The 14,803-nt window shown below is 44.8% G+C and overlaps 1 protein-coding gene across 2 annotated transcripts in view; it reads left to right on the top strand.

Annotated features, from left to right (window-relative positions):
• Positions 1-14,803, top strand: part of Stab2 (stabilin 2) — a 128,218-nt gene that overhangs the window by 51,116 nt on the left and 62,299 nt on the right. For both annotated transcript variants that reach the window (XM_048357037.1, XM_048357027.1), the window contains exons 24-32: positions 554-647; positions 2,694-2,852; positions 3,728-3,823; positions 5,386-5,481; positions 6,595-6,642; positions 8,605-8,741; positions 9,159-9,273; positions 11,810-11,887; positions 14,682-14,780. In XM_048357037.1, coding sequence (XP_048212994.1) covers positions 554-647; positions 2,694-2,852; positions 3,728-3,823; positions 5,386-5,481; positions 6,595-6,642; positions 8,605-8,741; positions 9,159-9,273; positions 11,810-11,887; positions 14,682-14,780 — 922 coding nt within the window. The remainder of the gene's footprint in view (positions 1-553; positions 648-2,693; positions 2,853-3,727; positions 3,824-5,385; positions 5,482-6,594; positions 6,643-8,604; positions 8,742-9,158; positions 9,274-11,809; positions 11,888-14,681; positions 14,781-14,803) is intronic.

Below are 14,803 nucleotides of genomic sequence, written 5' to 3'. Positions count from 1 at the left end.
GTAGAATGTCCCTCCTGGAATGAGAGAGACTTGCACAGCCCAGGTTGGAGTTGCCTGCCTGTGGGCGAGCAGGTGAACATCTGCCTGGTGTTTTGCTCGACCTGGGAGAATAAGGTAGGAATCAATCCTTCAGAGGTAATAACTAGCACCCAAGAAGAAAGCCGTAAAGAGGCAAGTTCTGGTGCAAGAAGAGCAGAAATGATGCCAGCCACTGAGCCTTCTGGTGTTTCAGAGGTTCTTTTGAACACTGCAAATGCACCTGTTGTTTTAGTCTTGATCCCAGCCTTTGGTGACTTCTTCTCCAGATAAGAACCTTCCAGCTGTGAAGGGACACATACAGGGTCATGCAGATGCTAAATGGGCCCTAGATTCCCACACAGAGAATCCTGAAGACCCCCCCCTCCAAAAGACCCCCCTGGCCCTTCACACATTAGCTTTCTCCAGAAACTCAAGTGTCAAGCCCTAGCATGAAGTGGCTCCTCCCTGATTGGCTCTCTCCTGGGTGGTTGGCACTTGTGTCTCTGTGGCTTATTTTGTGCCTTCTTCTTCACAGCTGCATTTGCAAGGAAGGCTATGAAGGGGATGGGACTTTCTGTTCCTCCTCAGACCCATGCATGGGGCCAACTCAGGGAGGCTGTAGTCGCAATGTGAGTATCGGTGTGGTCTCAATTTCCAAGCTGCCTGTTTGGGGGTTTGTTTTTTAAAAGAAATCCCAGGGAATTAATTCTAAAACACAATGTCATATACATGACACAAAGTCATATGCACAAAACACAATGTCATATGCACAATGTTCATATGCATGAACACGTGTTTAAACTTTGAATTTTAAAGAAAACTGTCTACAGCTGGGCACTGGTGGCCCACACCTATAATCCTAGCTACTCAGGAGGCTGAGATCTGAGGAGCATGGTTCAAAGCCAACCTAGGTAGGAAAGTCCATGAGACTCTTATCTCCAATGAACCACCAGAAAACTGGAAGTAGTGATGGGGCTCAAAGTGGTAGAGCACTAGTGTTGAGCTGAAGAGCTCAGGGACAGTGCCCAGGCCCAGAGTTCAAGGTCCACAACTGACAAAAAAAGAGAGAAGATTGTCTATAAGCCTCCGTCTCCTAAACCCAGATATTAATGCAGGGAGCTTTAAGCTCTTTAATAACAGTAATGATTTTGGACTCCTTTCCCCATACACACGTATACGCAGCCTACAGTCAGGTGAAGCTGATTAAGTTTATAAGTCTAGCTGCTTGGGAGGCAGATGTTAGGGGATCACAGTTCAAGGCCACCTGTGGCACAAAAGTTCATGAGACTCCATCTTAACCAGTGTCTGGGCACAGTGGGACACGCCCTTTATCCTTCTTATAGGGGAAGTACCATGGCTGGTTGGGTGCAATAAATGGCACGTGTCCATCATCTCCAGTGACACAAGGGAGCACAAGTAAGAGGATCACAGTCCAGGATGCCCTTGACAGAAAGAGAGACAAAGCCAGGCACTGATAGCTCATTCCTGTAATCCTAGCTACTCAGGAGGCTAAGAACTGAGGATCACAGTTTGAAGCTAGCCAGGGCAGGAAAGTCCATGAGACTCTTATCTCCAATAAACTACTCAAAACAGCCAGAAGTGGTGCTGTGGCTCAATTGTTAGAGCACTTGCCTTTTGCAAAAGAAGCTCAGCTACAGTGCCAAGGCCCAGAGTTCAAGCCCCAGGACTGGCAAACAGAAAGAGAGAGAGAGAGAGAGAGAGAGAGAGAGAGAGAGAGAGAGAGAGAGAGAGAGAGAGAGAGAGAGAGAGAGAGAGAGAGAATACCTTGAAAATAACCAATACCAAAAGAGGCTTAAGTTATGGCTCAAGTGACACCTAGCAAGTACAAGGCCTAAATTCAATCCCTAAGGCCACAAAAACAACAATGATACCAACACAGCCAGAGTATTCGATGTTGAAATCAGTAACAATAACTTGACAGCTTACAGGGGACTATAATGTAGACCTCATTTGTTCCTTCCACTAACCCAATAAAGTAGATATTTCTATCCCTGCTTTACTGTCAAGGGCTCAGCCAAGCTAACAAGTTTACCCTTAGCTTTATGTTCTCAGGAACATAGCCAGAACCCACTAATGCTTTTACCAAATATGGGAGCCACCGCCTGCCTCTAATCACCATTGTTCATGGCTAGTCCCAGCCTCCTACCATAGCCAAAGTGACTCAAGCACACCAGACTATTTCTCCTGGGCTTAAATCCCTTCAAGAAACTCTCATAGTTGTGGGGATAAAATCTTGTTTCATAAATTATTACCTTTAAGTAGTTGTACAAAGGGGTTTCCATTCAACATGTCAGTGTATGAGGATAATATATCTTGGTCAATGTCATCCCTTTCATTTTTCTTCCCCATCTTTCCCAACCCCACCCACCTTCTCAAGTTACCTGGTTCCATTTTCACAAACCAAGCAGCCCCTGGTTTAATCAGCAACATGCGATGTGAATGGTGGCCATTAGCTGGCTAGCACTAAGCAGTGTTTGCACTTTTGCTCAAGAATCTTGTCGTTAATGTACATACAATCAAGCTTTCCAGTCACTTGCACTGTGCTCTATGCAAACAGGTGTTTCTAGAATATACATCTGGATCCTTTCTGACTTTTGGCATTCTGAAACCAGATTCTGCTTTCAGGGATGTTGCTTTGTCTCCTTCTCTTACAGGCAGAATGCATCAAAACCAAGGCAGGGACGCACGCCTGCGTGTGCCAGCAGGGTTGGACAGGGAATGGAAGAGATTGTGTGGAGATCAACAACTGCCTGTTGCCAGGAGCCGGCGGCTGCCATGTCAATGCCACCTGCTTGTACGTAGGCCCTGGGCAGGTAAGTAGCACATTTTTATGTAAGCATACATTCACTCCACCATTTGTCTGCTCTCTTCAGGTGCCCCTCAGCAGAGTGAGATCAGAGGTTATCAACACCAGGTGGCCTCAGCTAGCCCCGGAGAGGCACTCACATATAACAAAAGAATAAATGCTCCCACATCCATACAGAGGGAAGCCATGGACTGGCTGGTTGGTACCCAGGCTCTGGGCTGCTTTTCTGTCTATGATGCTGATTTTGTCTGACAGCAGATTTGGTCCCTGGTTCTGGAGTATGTGAACTTCAAACTGTAGCCCCTGGAGTGTGGTACTTGTGAAAAAGCTCACTGCAGCCTTTTGTCTCATGGGGCATTTAACAAATGATGCCACTGGCTTTTGACTCACTTGATGTGCCACAATGCATGTGATTCAAAAAAGAACCAGAGAGCTATCAGATTGGAAACTGTTAGGTCCACCCCAGAAGGGCTCCATGCAGATGCCTCTACCTATCTAAAGTCTCTGCCCAGATGCATGGCTGGAGAGCAGGGGAGATCCCCACCCTCACCCCTGGCCCTGCCTTATCTAGGGCAGAGGCAGGGAGGTGTGGCCAGGTGAGGGGAGGTGGCTGCCTCTAGGTATGCCAGTTACCTAGGTAACACAGGTACTGGGCGGGCACTTTAGACAGGTGGGGGCATTTGCATAGAGTCCTCCCAGGGGGGAGCTTACAGAAACCATAACATAGAAGGTGCGGAAAGGCTGCCCTCCGACAGAAGGCATTGTCACTCTTCCTGGTGACAGCCCAATGACTATAGTGTCTGTAGTTTCCATAGTTTGCTTTGCAGGTGTGAAAAACACTTGCTTTCTATAACTCCCTTGCCTGTGCTCTTGGGCTTGTAGAATGAATGTGAGTGCAAGAAAGGATTTCGAGGAAATGGGATCGACTGTGAACCGATCATTGCATGCTTGGAACAGACTGGGAAATGTCACCCACTGGTGAGTTACTTGACCATTTCTCATTCGCACAAACAAACAACAACAACAAAAACCTAGAGGGAAAAAAAGAAAGAAGCAGAGCACTGGTGGCTCACACTGGTAAATTCAGGAGGCTGAGATCTGAGGATTGCAGTTGGAAGCCAGTTCAGGCAGAAAAGTCCCCAAGAGACTCCTACCTCCAATTAATCACATGGAGCTGTGGCTCAAAGTGGCACAGCACTAGCCTTGAGTAAAAGAGCTTGTGGACAGCACCCAGGGCCTGAGTTTGAGCCTCACAATCAACAAAAGAACGCGGAGGAGGAGGAGGAGGAGGAGGAGGAGGAGGAGGAGGAGGAGGAGGAGGAGGAGGAGGAGGAGGAGGAGGAGGAGGAGGAGGAGGAGGGAGGAGGAGGAGGAGGAGGAGGAGGGGGAGGAGGAGGAGGAGGAGGAGGGGGGGGAAGGAAGGAAGGAAGGAAGGAAGGAAGGAAGGAAGGAAGGAAGGAAGGAAGGAAGGAAGGAAGGAAGGAAGGAAGGAAGGTTGGTTACTATGTGCGTCACTTCCTGTCACTATCAGAAAGTACCTGAAAGAAAGAATGCATATGTGGGCTCATGGTTTAAGAGAGTATATCTGTGGTCACTCAGCTCCATTGCTTCTGGGCCCCTGGGTGATGAGACAGAGCATCATGATGCCAAGCCTGTAGTGGAACAAAGCTGCTCATCATATCACAGACAGCAGAAAGGAAGGGGCTGGGGCAAGATATGTCCATAAGGGTACACGCATCTCCCACCCCCATTCCCACCCCCACCCCACCCCATAACCTACTTCCTCCAACTAAGATTGACCCTCAAAAGTGTCCACCACCTCCCCAAATTGCCATTAAACTCTGACTCCATCAGTGGCTTGCTCCACTAACAAGTCAATACTCTTCAAGACCCAGCTGCTCCAAAGCCCCGCCTTTGAACACGTTGTCCTATGGAGCAAGCCCTTAGCCACATGAGCCTTTTGAGGGGGACACTTCACATCCAAACCAGGACAGTGATTTTTTTTGTCCATTACTAGTAATAAATAAAGGGAGTCCATAGGCAGAATGTAAGCAGCTATTGCAATTTTCACTCCATTTCAAGCTGGGAAGAGCCCGCTGAAGGTTAGAGGATAAAATATAGGACTCCCCATTGGATTTGAATTTCAAAATACATAAAGAATAAATCGGGGCTGGGAGTGTGGCTTAACTTCCTGAAGAATGAGTTTCCAGCAAAAGCATGCCCTAAATACTTCCCAAGACAAGCTTATACTAACACTGTACTCATCCTCTGGCTGAAACCCAAAGCTACCGGTATGTCTTGGGTTTTTCATTTGCTAAAAGTGGAAAGGATGGAAAGAATCTCATTGTGATGAAGTACACACTGCAGACAGAGGGCTCTGTTTGTAGAACTGTAAAGGGTTGGGTGCACCATCTTTCAGCCCTCAGACTGCAGTCAGACCATAAATGGGACCTCCCAACTGGAGACATTTCTCAGGTGTAACTCTGTCCTAATGCTCTTGTTTGGGAAACAAGCCATTTCCTTCATCTTGGTTCCCACAGGCTACCTGTCAGTTGGTTTCTTCTGGTGTCTGGAACTGTGTTTGTCAAGAGGGCTATGAAGGAGATGGTTTTGTGTGCTATGGAAATGCAGCCGTGGTAAGTCACCTGTGAGGACCGCAAGTACAGAGTGCTGGAGACCATCCCAGAGGGAAAATGCCTTAAATGTGCTCTTAGTTACATGCCCTTAGCTCCAGCTGGCCTGAAGCCAGCTCCTTCTCACAAATACCATGCGTGTTCCCTGAGTCGCTCCTTTCCTACCAGCTGCAGGCAGCAAACTTATGTGGAGCCTTTTATATACCACATCATCGTGGTTTCTCTTACCTATCCATCTGTCTATTTCCCAGGCTTCCAAAGGAGAACCTAAGTGGCCTTAGCCAGGCTGCCTGGATTCCTCTGTCTGAGTGGTTGGGTGCCTCTCATAAGTACTCACTAAGTACCCTGATCTTACCTCTATCAGGAATGTATGTGTGTGAGAAACCTTCTGTGTACCAGGCATCTTAATAAATCCTTACTCACTTTGATAATAAAGGAAAAAAATATAAAAAAAAATAAGTAAGTCCTTAGTATGCTGCAGCATCTCGTTTAAACCATATAACCCTCCTCTAAGGTTGATGCTATTATATGCCTATTTACAAGCTAGGAAACTCAAAGGCCAATAAATATGCCCAAGGTCAATGGCTGTCTAAGGGCATAAATGGGAGGATGTTCTACCCATGTAGCATGGGTCACACCAAATTGTTAGTGTTTCTACATTGTTTTCTATCCCCCTGGACTGTACTTACTGGACTGTAAACTCTGGGGAAAGAGCCTTCACCATGACTCACAGATACCCACACTGCTTTTTAAATGTTTATCATGAGAAATAAAGCAGGCAACAGTGCTACCTGCTTATCATTTCAGCTATTCACATGGCATAGGCAGAAAGATCACAGTCTGAAGCCTGTCCCTATAGAAAATATGAGACTCTATCTGAAAAGCAACTACAGAAAAGGGGAGGGAGTAGAGGCATGGCTCAAGTTGTAGTGCCCCCATCACCACCACCACCCCCCATTTCAACCCAGTACTAAGAAAGGAGGGGAAGGGGAGGAAGAGGGAAAGCTGGGAGGGAAGGGAAGTGCAGGTGCCCCAGAACCTGGCTGTGATGAAACTTCTCATTGTTTCTGTGTTCTCTCTTGTCTCTCCTGCCCTCCCTTGCATGGAATAAATAAGGAATTATCGTTTCTCTCTGAGGCAGCTATATTTAACCAATGGATAAATGTAAGTACCTTTGCTACAATTTAAATCTGGCAACCTGTATAATTTTAGAAATTTGCAATGTTTATAATAGAAAACTTAGCCAGGTGCTGGTGACTCACACCTATAATCCTACCTACTCAGGAGGTTGAGATCTGAGGATCATGGTTTGAAAGCCAGCCTGGACAGGAAAGCCCATGAGACTCTTATCTCCAATTAACCACCACAAAAAGCCAGAAGTGGAGTTGTGGCTCAAGTGTTAAGAGTACTAGCCTTGAGCACAGAGAAGCCCAAAGACAGAGCCCTGGCCCTGAGTTCAAGCCCCCAGGACACACACACACACACACACACACACACACACACACACACACACACACACACACACTGAAAGAGACATCTGGTGAGAATGGAAGGCATTGTCCCCAGCAGTGAGGCTTATCACTGACAGCACTTTAGAACCACAGGAAGGACATTTCTAGACAATCCTAATAGATCCCACCCCAGAGTCTGATTCCATAGGTCAGATATTTCCCCTAAGTGTCACGTATGTTTAAAGCTACCTAATGAAGCCCAGATGGAACCAAGGCTGAGAATATGTAGCCCTGGGGAAAAATCAGGGTCTTTTTTAAAGAATTACCAAAATTCATGTTGTAACTCACCATGTCACCTTTGCATTTATGGTTGCCATCTGGGATCCTTTGCATGTGCTTAGCTCTCAGCTAAGCCCTTCTGGGCTTGGGGAGCTGAACCTTCACCTCTTGGAAGTATAATGGAGACTCAGATCTCCTGCTCCATTGTGTATGTCTCTGTCCCCTGAATGGACCCTTGCATCTGGCCCAGCCACCATCAATACAATGGTTCATGGCTTTACATTAGGAATATGTCAAGATAGATCCTTCCTGGTCAGCACCTACTCCCGGACAGCTCCCTGCCACTTCCTGTGGAGCAAGCCCCTTGTCAGGCAAGACAATCAACTGCACATCTCTAGAGTATGCTGACATCCACCTAGACCCATCATATCACACCTGATCTCACCCCACAGGCACATGCTTGCACACCTGTGTGCTAGGCCCCACTCTTCTAAGTGACCAGAGCAGTTTTCCCAAGTCTGCCTCCAATATTATAACTACTGTTAGCATGAAATTAGCAAGAATTTACACCAGAGTAGTCAGCAAAGGTAGCAAGTCAGGATTTGGGTTCTTTGTTTTGTCTCATTATTTTTATTTTTATCTTGATGGCCTGCTGTTATATATATATATATATATATATATATATATATATATATATATATATATAACCATGCCATTGTATCTACCCAGGACTGGTCCTCTCAGCTAAGGCAGGTCAAGTTTCATTTTAGGCCTCCAGTCTCTCTGTAGCTGAAACCATTCCTGCTGCCTCCTCCGTCATTACTTTAAGGGTTCACATAGTTTTTACAACATATAAAACCCTATCAAGATTAGACTAGATAAAGCCATGTGCCAGTGGCTCACACCTATAACCCCTAGCTACAGAAGAGGGTGAGATCTGAGGATCGAGATTTGTAGCCAGCCCAGGCAGAAAAGTCCATGAAATTCTTATCTCCAGGAAACTACTCAAAAACCCAGAAGTAGAGTTGTGGCTCAAGTGGTAGAGCACTAGCCTTGAACAAAAAAGCTCAGAGAAAGAGCTCAGGAGCTGAGTTGAAGTCCCAGGACCAGTAAAAACAAACAAACAAACAAACAAAAATACTGGAATGCAAAGGACTTATAATGTCCCCCCAGTGTAAACTGATCAGAAAATTACATTTGAAAAGGTTCACTCATTTAACAAAAGGAGGCCCATCAGCCAGTGGCCAGGGTGGATTTGGGAAAGGAGACCGTTGGGCCTTCCCTGAATCCCTGGGACTATATTACATGGGAAATCTTCATCCCTCCCCAGCACTTAAGTCAGCCCTGTTACCCTCTAATGCAAGTCAGGTCACCTTATTTCCCTCCTGTCATTCAGAATGCTTCTCTCCAACCCATGCTGTCTACCACCTTGAACCTCACTGTCCTCGTGCCTTCCCAACAAGCTATTGAGGACATGGACCCAGAGGAGAAGACCTTTTGGTTATCACAGAACAATATACCAGCCCTAATAAAGTAGGTGTTCTTGATTCTGTTCTCCCTGGCATTCACTAATGTCAGTGTGAACAGGTACCTGTAGTGGTTCAATGTAGGGAGTCACGTGGCCTTTCAGAACCATAGACTCAAGCACTTCTGGGATTCTTCTCATCTCTCAACTCTGGAAGGAGTGAGGGGTTATTGCCAGTTCATCCGGGGCTCAGCACTGCCCTCGCCTCTTTCAACAACCAATACCCCTAAGAGACAGGTGCCATAATTATTGCCATCTTACAAATGTGGAAACTGAAGCTGTGGGTGGTTAATACCTCCAGACAAGGCTGCTAACTACAGGGAGGAATGTGAATTGTGAATATGGTCATCTGGGCCCAGGGCTTATTCTTCTAATATGAAATGGTACTGACATTTACTTACAACCATTCTGGTCTGATATTTTAGATACCACATGCTGCTAGGCACATACAGAGTAGCAGAGCTGCAAAACCTGTCATCTTCTGGCATGATGGAGACATCTTTGCAAGGCAGCTTCCTTCGCATGGACAAGGCAGATGGGGTAAGATGGCTCAGTCACTAAGATGTTATGGTTGTAACATTCTCCTTTGCTCTGTGATATGGCAATTTCCAAATGTGTAAAATCAGAGAAAATTTAAGTAGGCATCACCCATTTTCAACATAGATATACAAGCACACATGCACAAACCACACACACACACACACACACACACACACACACACACACACACACACAGTGCTACAGCAATGACCCTATACAATATAGCCAAATTTGGCCCCAGCATTCCTCCTGACAGACAAGGAGAAAGATATCCAATACACATTTTGATTTTGATGTGTAGCTACCTATGAACCGGTAACCAGTAACCCACACATGAAGTCATTACAGCAACTCAAATTTATAGTCGTGACCATGTACCACTTAATATGCCTGAGCATGGATCCCCAGATCTCCATGCTAGATGGGGTGCATGGCCAATAGTGAGCTGAGCCCCAGAGAAGCTCAACATTGTCACTGCTGGGGTGTGTCAAGGACTCAGATTTTTAATCCCCTGGGGAAGTCTGGCTGGGGAATTGTACATGGAGACAATGGGGATTTCACCAGAGAGCGAGTGAGAACAGCATCTATCCATTCCAAGGATTACTACTTGGAAAAACATTCCACCTGCTCCTCAGCAGAGCAAACACTGGGGAAGGAAGGAACCCAGCCAGCTGTGTGATTCATGGTAGAGACCAGAAACCACTTACATAGGGCCCCATGAATGTTTTGGACCATCTTATTTGGATAATTCTGCTGGCATTTATGTTTTTGCCTTAGATTTTTCTCAATTTTAAAAGTTTAAAAGTTTATGGGTACAAAGACACCGGGAGATGGGTGGAATATATGCTGATATACCTTTACAAAAACAGTGTAATGCTAATGGTATTGTAACATATAAATGAGATAGCTATAAAAGAGGGTTTTGAACATCGTAATCACAAAGAAATGAAAGTGATTGAGCTTATGAATAGCCTGAATTGATCACTGCAGAATATATGCTTGTGCTGAAATATCACACCGAACCCCATATATGTGTGTAATTATCCTCAGAAATAATTCTTTCTAATTAAATATACCTAACATGAATAATATAATGTCTTCATCATGTGTGATGATTACTACAGTGTTACCCCATCTGTTGCTGTTTTAAACCATCAATTCTCTTGGCAACGTTAACTGAACACCCATCCACCCTGGGCAGGCATTGCCCAGGCTTTAGAGATTCAAATATGAATCGATCATGACTTTGAATTACAGGCACATATCAAAGACACATTTGTAATAAGTTTGTTCCTTTGTCATCCAATATCAATGCCTTTGGTTAAAGACCAAAGAGATATGCAAAGTCATCTAGAATGTTCCCTGTCTGGCTTTGCTCATGGAATTGGGGAGCTAGCTGCTCAGAGTCTCCTTCCTCATTCAAGGTTTCCAGGAAGAATTTCAAATCAAGGTTATAAGTGGGGAACAGAGGAGAGGACACCAGAGAAAGTAGACCTTAGTTGTCCTTGGTAAGGGGGAGGGGAGTAGGTTGGTTTTATTTAACCTCATTCCACGTGTAATTAATAGTCCTAAAAAGTGGCCAGGAAAGTCCATTTCAGTCTGTATTAGATTGTTACAGCTGCTATAACAAATAGTCACAGCCTAGAACTTTCTGTGACTTGATTTTCTTAGCATTTTGAAGCTGAGAAGTCCAAGATCAAGGTGTTGGCAGTTGGCTCCTTGTAAGCCCTGAGAGAAGGAGCTGTTTTAGGCCTGTCTCCTTGTCAAGTGAAACATCCTCCTTCCACAGCTGTCTCCATTCAGATTTCCTCTTTCTTTTATTTGTTTTTTCTCAGTTGTAAGGTTTTAAACTCAGGGACTGGGTGCTGTCCCTGAGCTTTTTTGCTCAAGCTTAGAGCTCTACCACTTTGAGCTACAATACCACTTCTGTTTGTTCTGGTGGTTCACTGGAGACTTGAGTCTCACAGACTTTCTTGTCCAGGCTGGCTTTGAACCACAATCCTCAGATCTCAGCCTCCTGAGTAGCTAGGATTACAGGCATGAGCCATCAGCACCCAGCTGTTTCTTCTTCTTTGTAAGAACTCTATCTTGATTGGGATATCTAAAAGCCTCATTGCAGAGCATCTCTGTAATTTTATCTGCAAAGAATCTTACAATCTGAGGTTCTTGGAGTTAAGGCTTCAACATAGGAATTGTGGGAGTGTGGGACATAGTTCAATCCACAACACTGTCTAGGTGTTCTTCAAAGTGCAGAATTTGTTTAAGGAGCTCCAATCAACACTTCCTTAATGAAACAACACAGTGGAATGAAACTGGCAATCAGAACTTTCCAGATTCCGGATAGAGAACGTGTGTGTGTGTGTGTGTGTGTGTGTGTGTGTGTGTGTGTGTGTGTGTGATGGCTAGTGAGCCACAATTTAAGGTGTCTCTTCTTGTGAGTCACAGTTCTCAATTACCCAAGGTAATTCAGTCTCTGTATGCATTCACTAAAGACTTGCCCACCCACCCACCCACCGCACTGTGCTTTGCATTGTAGAACATCACAATTGAAGGTGCATCCATCCTTGATGGTGACAACGTAGCCACCAATGGAGTGATCCACATCATCAACAAGGTAAAAGTCCCCCCTCCACACAGATAGCATCTCTGCCCCCATGATACTTTCTTTCCTTTCCTACTTGGTAATGCTTGTGGAAAATAAATACTATTTAGCCTTAGCATAAAAGTAACCTGAGCCTGCTACCAGTGGCTCATGCCTATAATCCTAGCTACTCTGAAGGTTGATACCTGGAGGATTAAGGTATGGTAGCCCAGACAACAGAGGTCCAAGAGACTCCATCCAAAATTAAGCAGTAAAATCCCAGCCTGGAGATATGGTTCAAGTGGTAGAGCACTAGCCACAAATAAGCAAGCTGAGCAAGAATGAGGCTCTGAGCTCAAACTCAGATATTGCCCAAAAAGGTAACTTGGGTTGTGCTTTCTTACCTTTACTTTTAAATCATTTAGAAGGCAGGCACCCATGGTTCATGCCTGTAATCCTATCTACTCAGGAGGCTGAGATCTGAAGATCAAGGTTTGAAGCCAGCCATATAGGAAAGTTCATGATAATCTTATCTCCTATTAACCACCAAAAAAGCAGGAAGTGGAACTGTGGCTCAAGTGTTAGAGCTCCAACCTTGAGTAAAAAAGCTAAGGGATTATACTAAGGCCCTGAGGTTAAGCCCTAGGACCAGCAAAGATAGTTAGATGGACAGATATAGATAGATGATAGATAGAATAGATATAGATAGATAGATAGATAGATAGATAGATAGATAGATAGATAGATAGATAGACAGACAGACATAGACAGATAGACAGATATAAACATATATACATACATAGAAATAGATACATAGAGACAGACAGAAAAGTACATACATGCATACATACATAGATATATGATACATAGAGGACAGAAAGATACAAACATACATGCATACATATATACATAGACAGACAGATAGTAAGAGCCATTTAAAGCTCTCTCTTCCTTCAGTCAGTCAGACTACAGCCCCACTGTTACTTTCTCAGCCTATATTCTGCAACAGGCCTTTTGGCAACAGTGGCCACACATATCTCTCCTTGTAAAAATATCTGAAAACAGACATGAGCGCCCAGGCACTGGGAATTCCAGAATCGAGGAGGAAGGAGGGCTGGTGATGTATCACTGCGCACTCCCTTCTCTTCGTTATTATACCCTCAGGAGAAGGGGTGCAGAAGAACCTAAGTGAAAATTTTTCTTCCAAGTTCCCATTCAGCTGTATTCAGTGGTATCAAATACAATGAACAGGAGCCGTACACCACCCTGTAATTTTCACTTACTCAATTAGCACGTTTGTTACAAATGAAAGTTAGAACTCAGAGAGAAAGGCTGGGTAGGAAAATGATTAACCAATTGCATTTTGATGAAAATTGTTCTGACCTGGCACTTTTTCTCACTCTAGAAAAGGTTCTAAGCTCTAGAAAAGGTTACCTATTTGTGAGAGAGGCTGGCTGTTTGTAAATCCTGGGCATGCTGTTCTGTAAAGATCCTGTCATCAGTCCTTTGTAACCAGGGGGCATTAAGATGTACCTCGTTTTGAAAGCTCTAGCAAGGATTTATTTGAGCAAAACAGGATTCAAGTAGGTAGAAATTGAAAAGAGAAAGAAACATTTCCTGCTCCCCATGTAGGGAATGGGAGTTTAAGACTCCATTTTCCACCCCATTCTCATTACTTGTGAGAAACTGACTTCATATACTACAAAGCAACAGACTAGCCTCAAACCACAACCTTCCCTCCACTTCCCATATAGCTAGGATTACAGGCAACTATTACCATGCCCGGCCTCAAAACTATTTTCACAAAGGGTAGCAGATTAAATTGGGAGGCTTCAGTCAGATCCTTTTCAAACAGGACCCAGGTCTCACAATTGTGTACCTACTGGTTAACCTATCTTAGACACTCAATAAACATAGGCAGAATGTTGGTTGCATGAGGCAAACATTCCAGTGCTGTATTAATCCTTCTGAGAAAGAGATGGTAGAAATATCTATCGTTAACCAAGTCAGCTTGCACACTCAGATGCCCGGATGGACTAGCGGGAGGGGTGGCAAAATGAAGGAGAGGAGCAGGTGAGAAGCATCAGGGTGTGATGTAGCCTGATCTGACAGTGGCTGCTACTTTGTCACTGGAAAGACAGACTGAGGGCTGTGAAAAGAAATCAGAAATATTGCCAGATACTAGTGGCTCATGCCTGTAATCCAGGCTACTCAGGATGCTGAGATCTGAGGATTCAATTTTTTTTAATTTTTATTGTCAAGGCGATGTACAGAGGGTTACAGTTACATACGTAAGGCAGTGAGTACATTTCTTGTCAAACTTGTTACCTCCTCCCTCATTTTTCTCCCACCCTACCTCCTTCCAAATTCCCTCTCCCCGCTGAGTTGTACAGTTGGTTTACTACATATTGTCTTGTAAGTATTGCTGTTGCGTTGGTTCACCTTTTACCCTTTGTCTCACCATTTTAATGTTCTCCTTCCCTTCCCTGATTCAGACAAACCTATATACAATAACCAGGGTACCAAACTGAGGATTAGTATTTGAAGCCAACCTGGGCAGGAAAAGTCCGTGAGACACTTATCTCCCATTAACCACCAAAAACAACAGAAGTGGAGCTGTAGCTCAAGTGCTAGTCTTGAGGGGGGAACAAAAAAGCTAAGGGATAGCACCTGGACCCAGGGTTCAAGCTCAGTACCAGAACTGGCACTAAACAATAAATCAGTGTTGATTTCTTTGTCTACAAAAAAATAAGGAATTCCATAGGCATCTGAGAGGAGCAAGTGCTACTAATGTGCTAAGCAGAATGTGGGGGGCTTCCTTTCCCAGGTGCTGGTCCCCCGCAGTGGTCTAACTGGCTCCTTACCCAACCTGCTCACCCGGCTGGACCAGATGCCTGACTATTCCATCTTCCGGGGCTACGTGATTGCAAGTACCATGTTCTCAGCATG

This window comes from Perognathus longimembris, chromosome 1 (assembly GCF_023159225.1).
Source record: "Perognathus longimembris pacificus isolate PPM17 chromosome 1, ASM2315922v1, whole genome shotgun sequence".
Taxonomy (NCBI): domain Eukaryota; kingdom Metazoa; phylum Chordata; class Mammalia; order Rodentia; family Heteromyidae; genus Perognathus; species Perognathus longimembris.
This window is presented reverse-complemented; position numbering and strand designations above follow the sequence as displayed.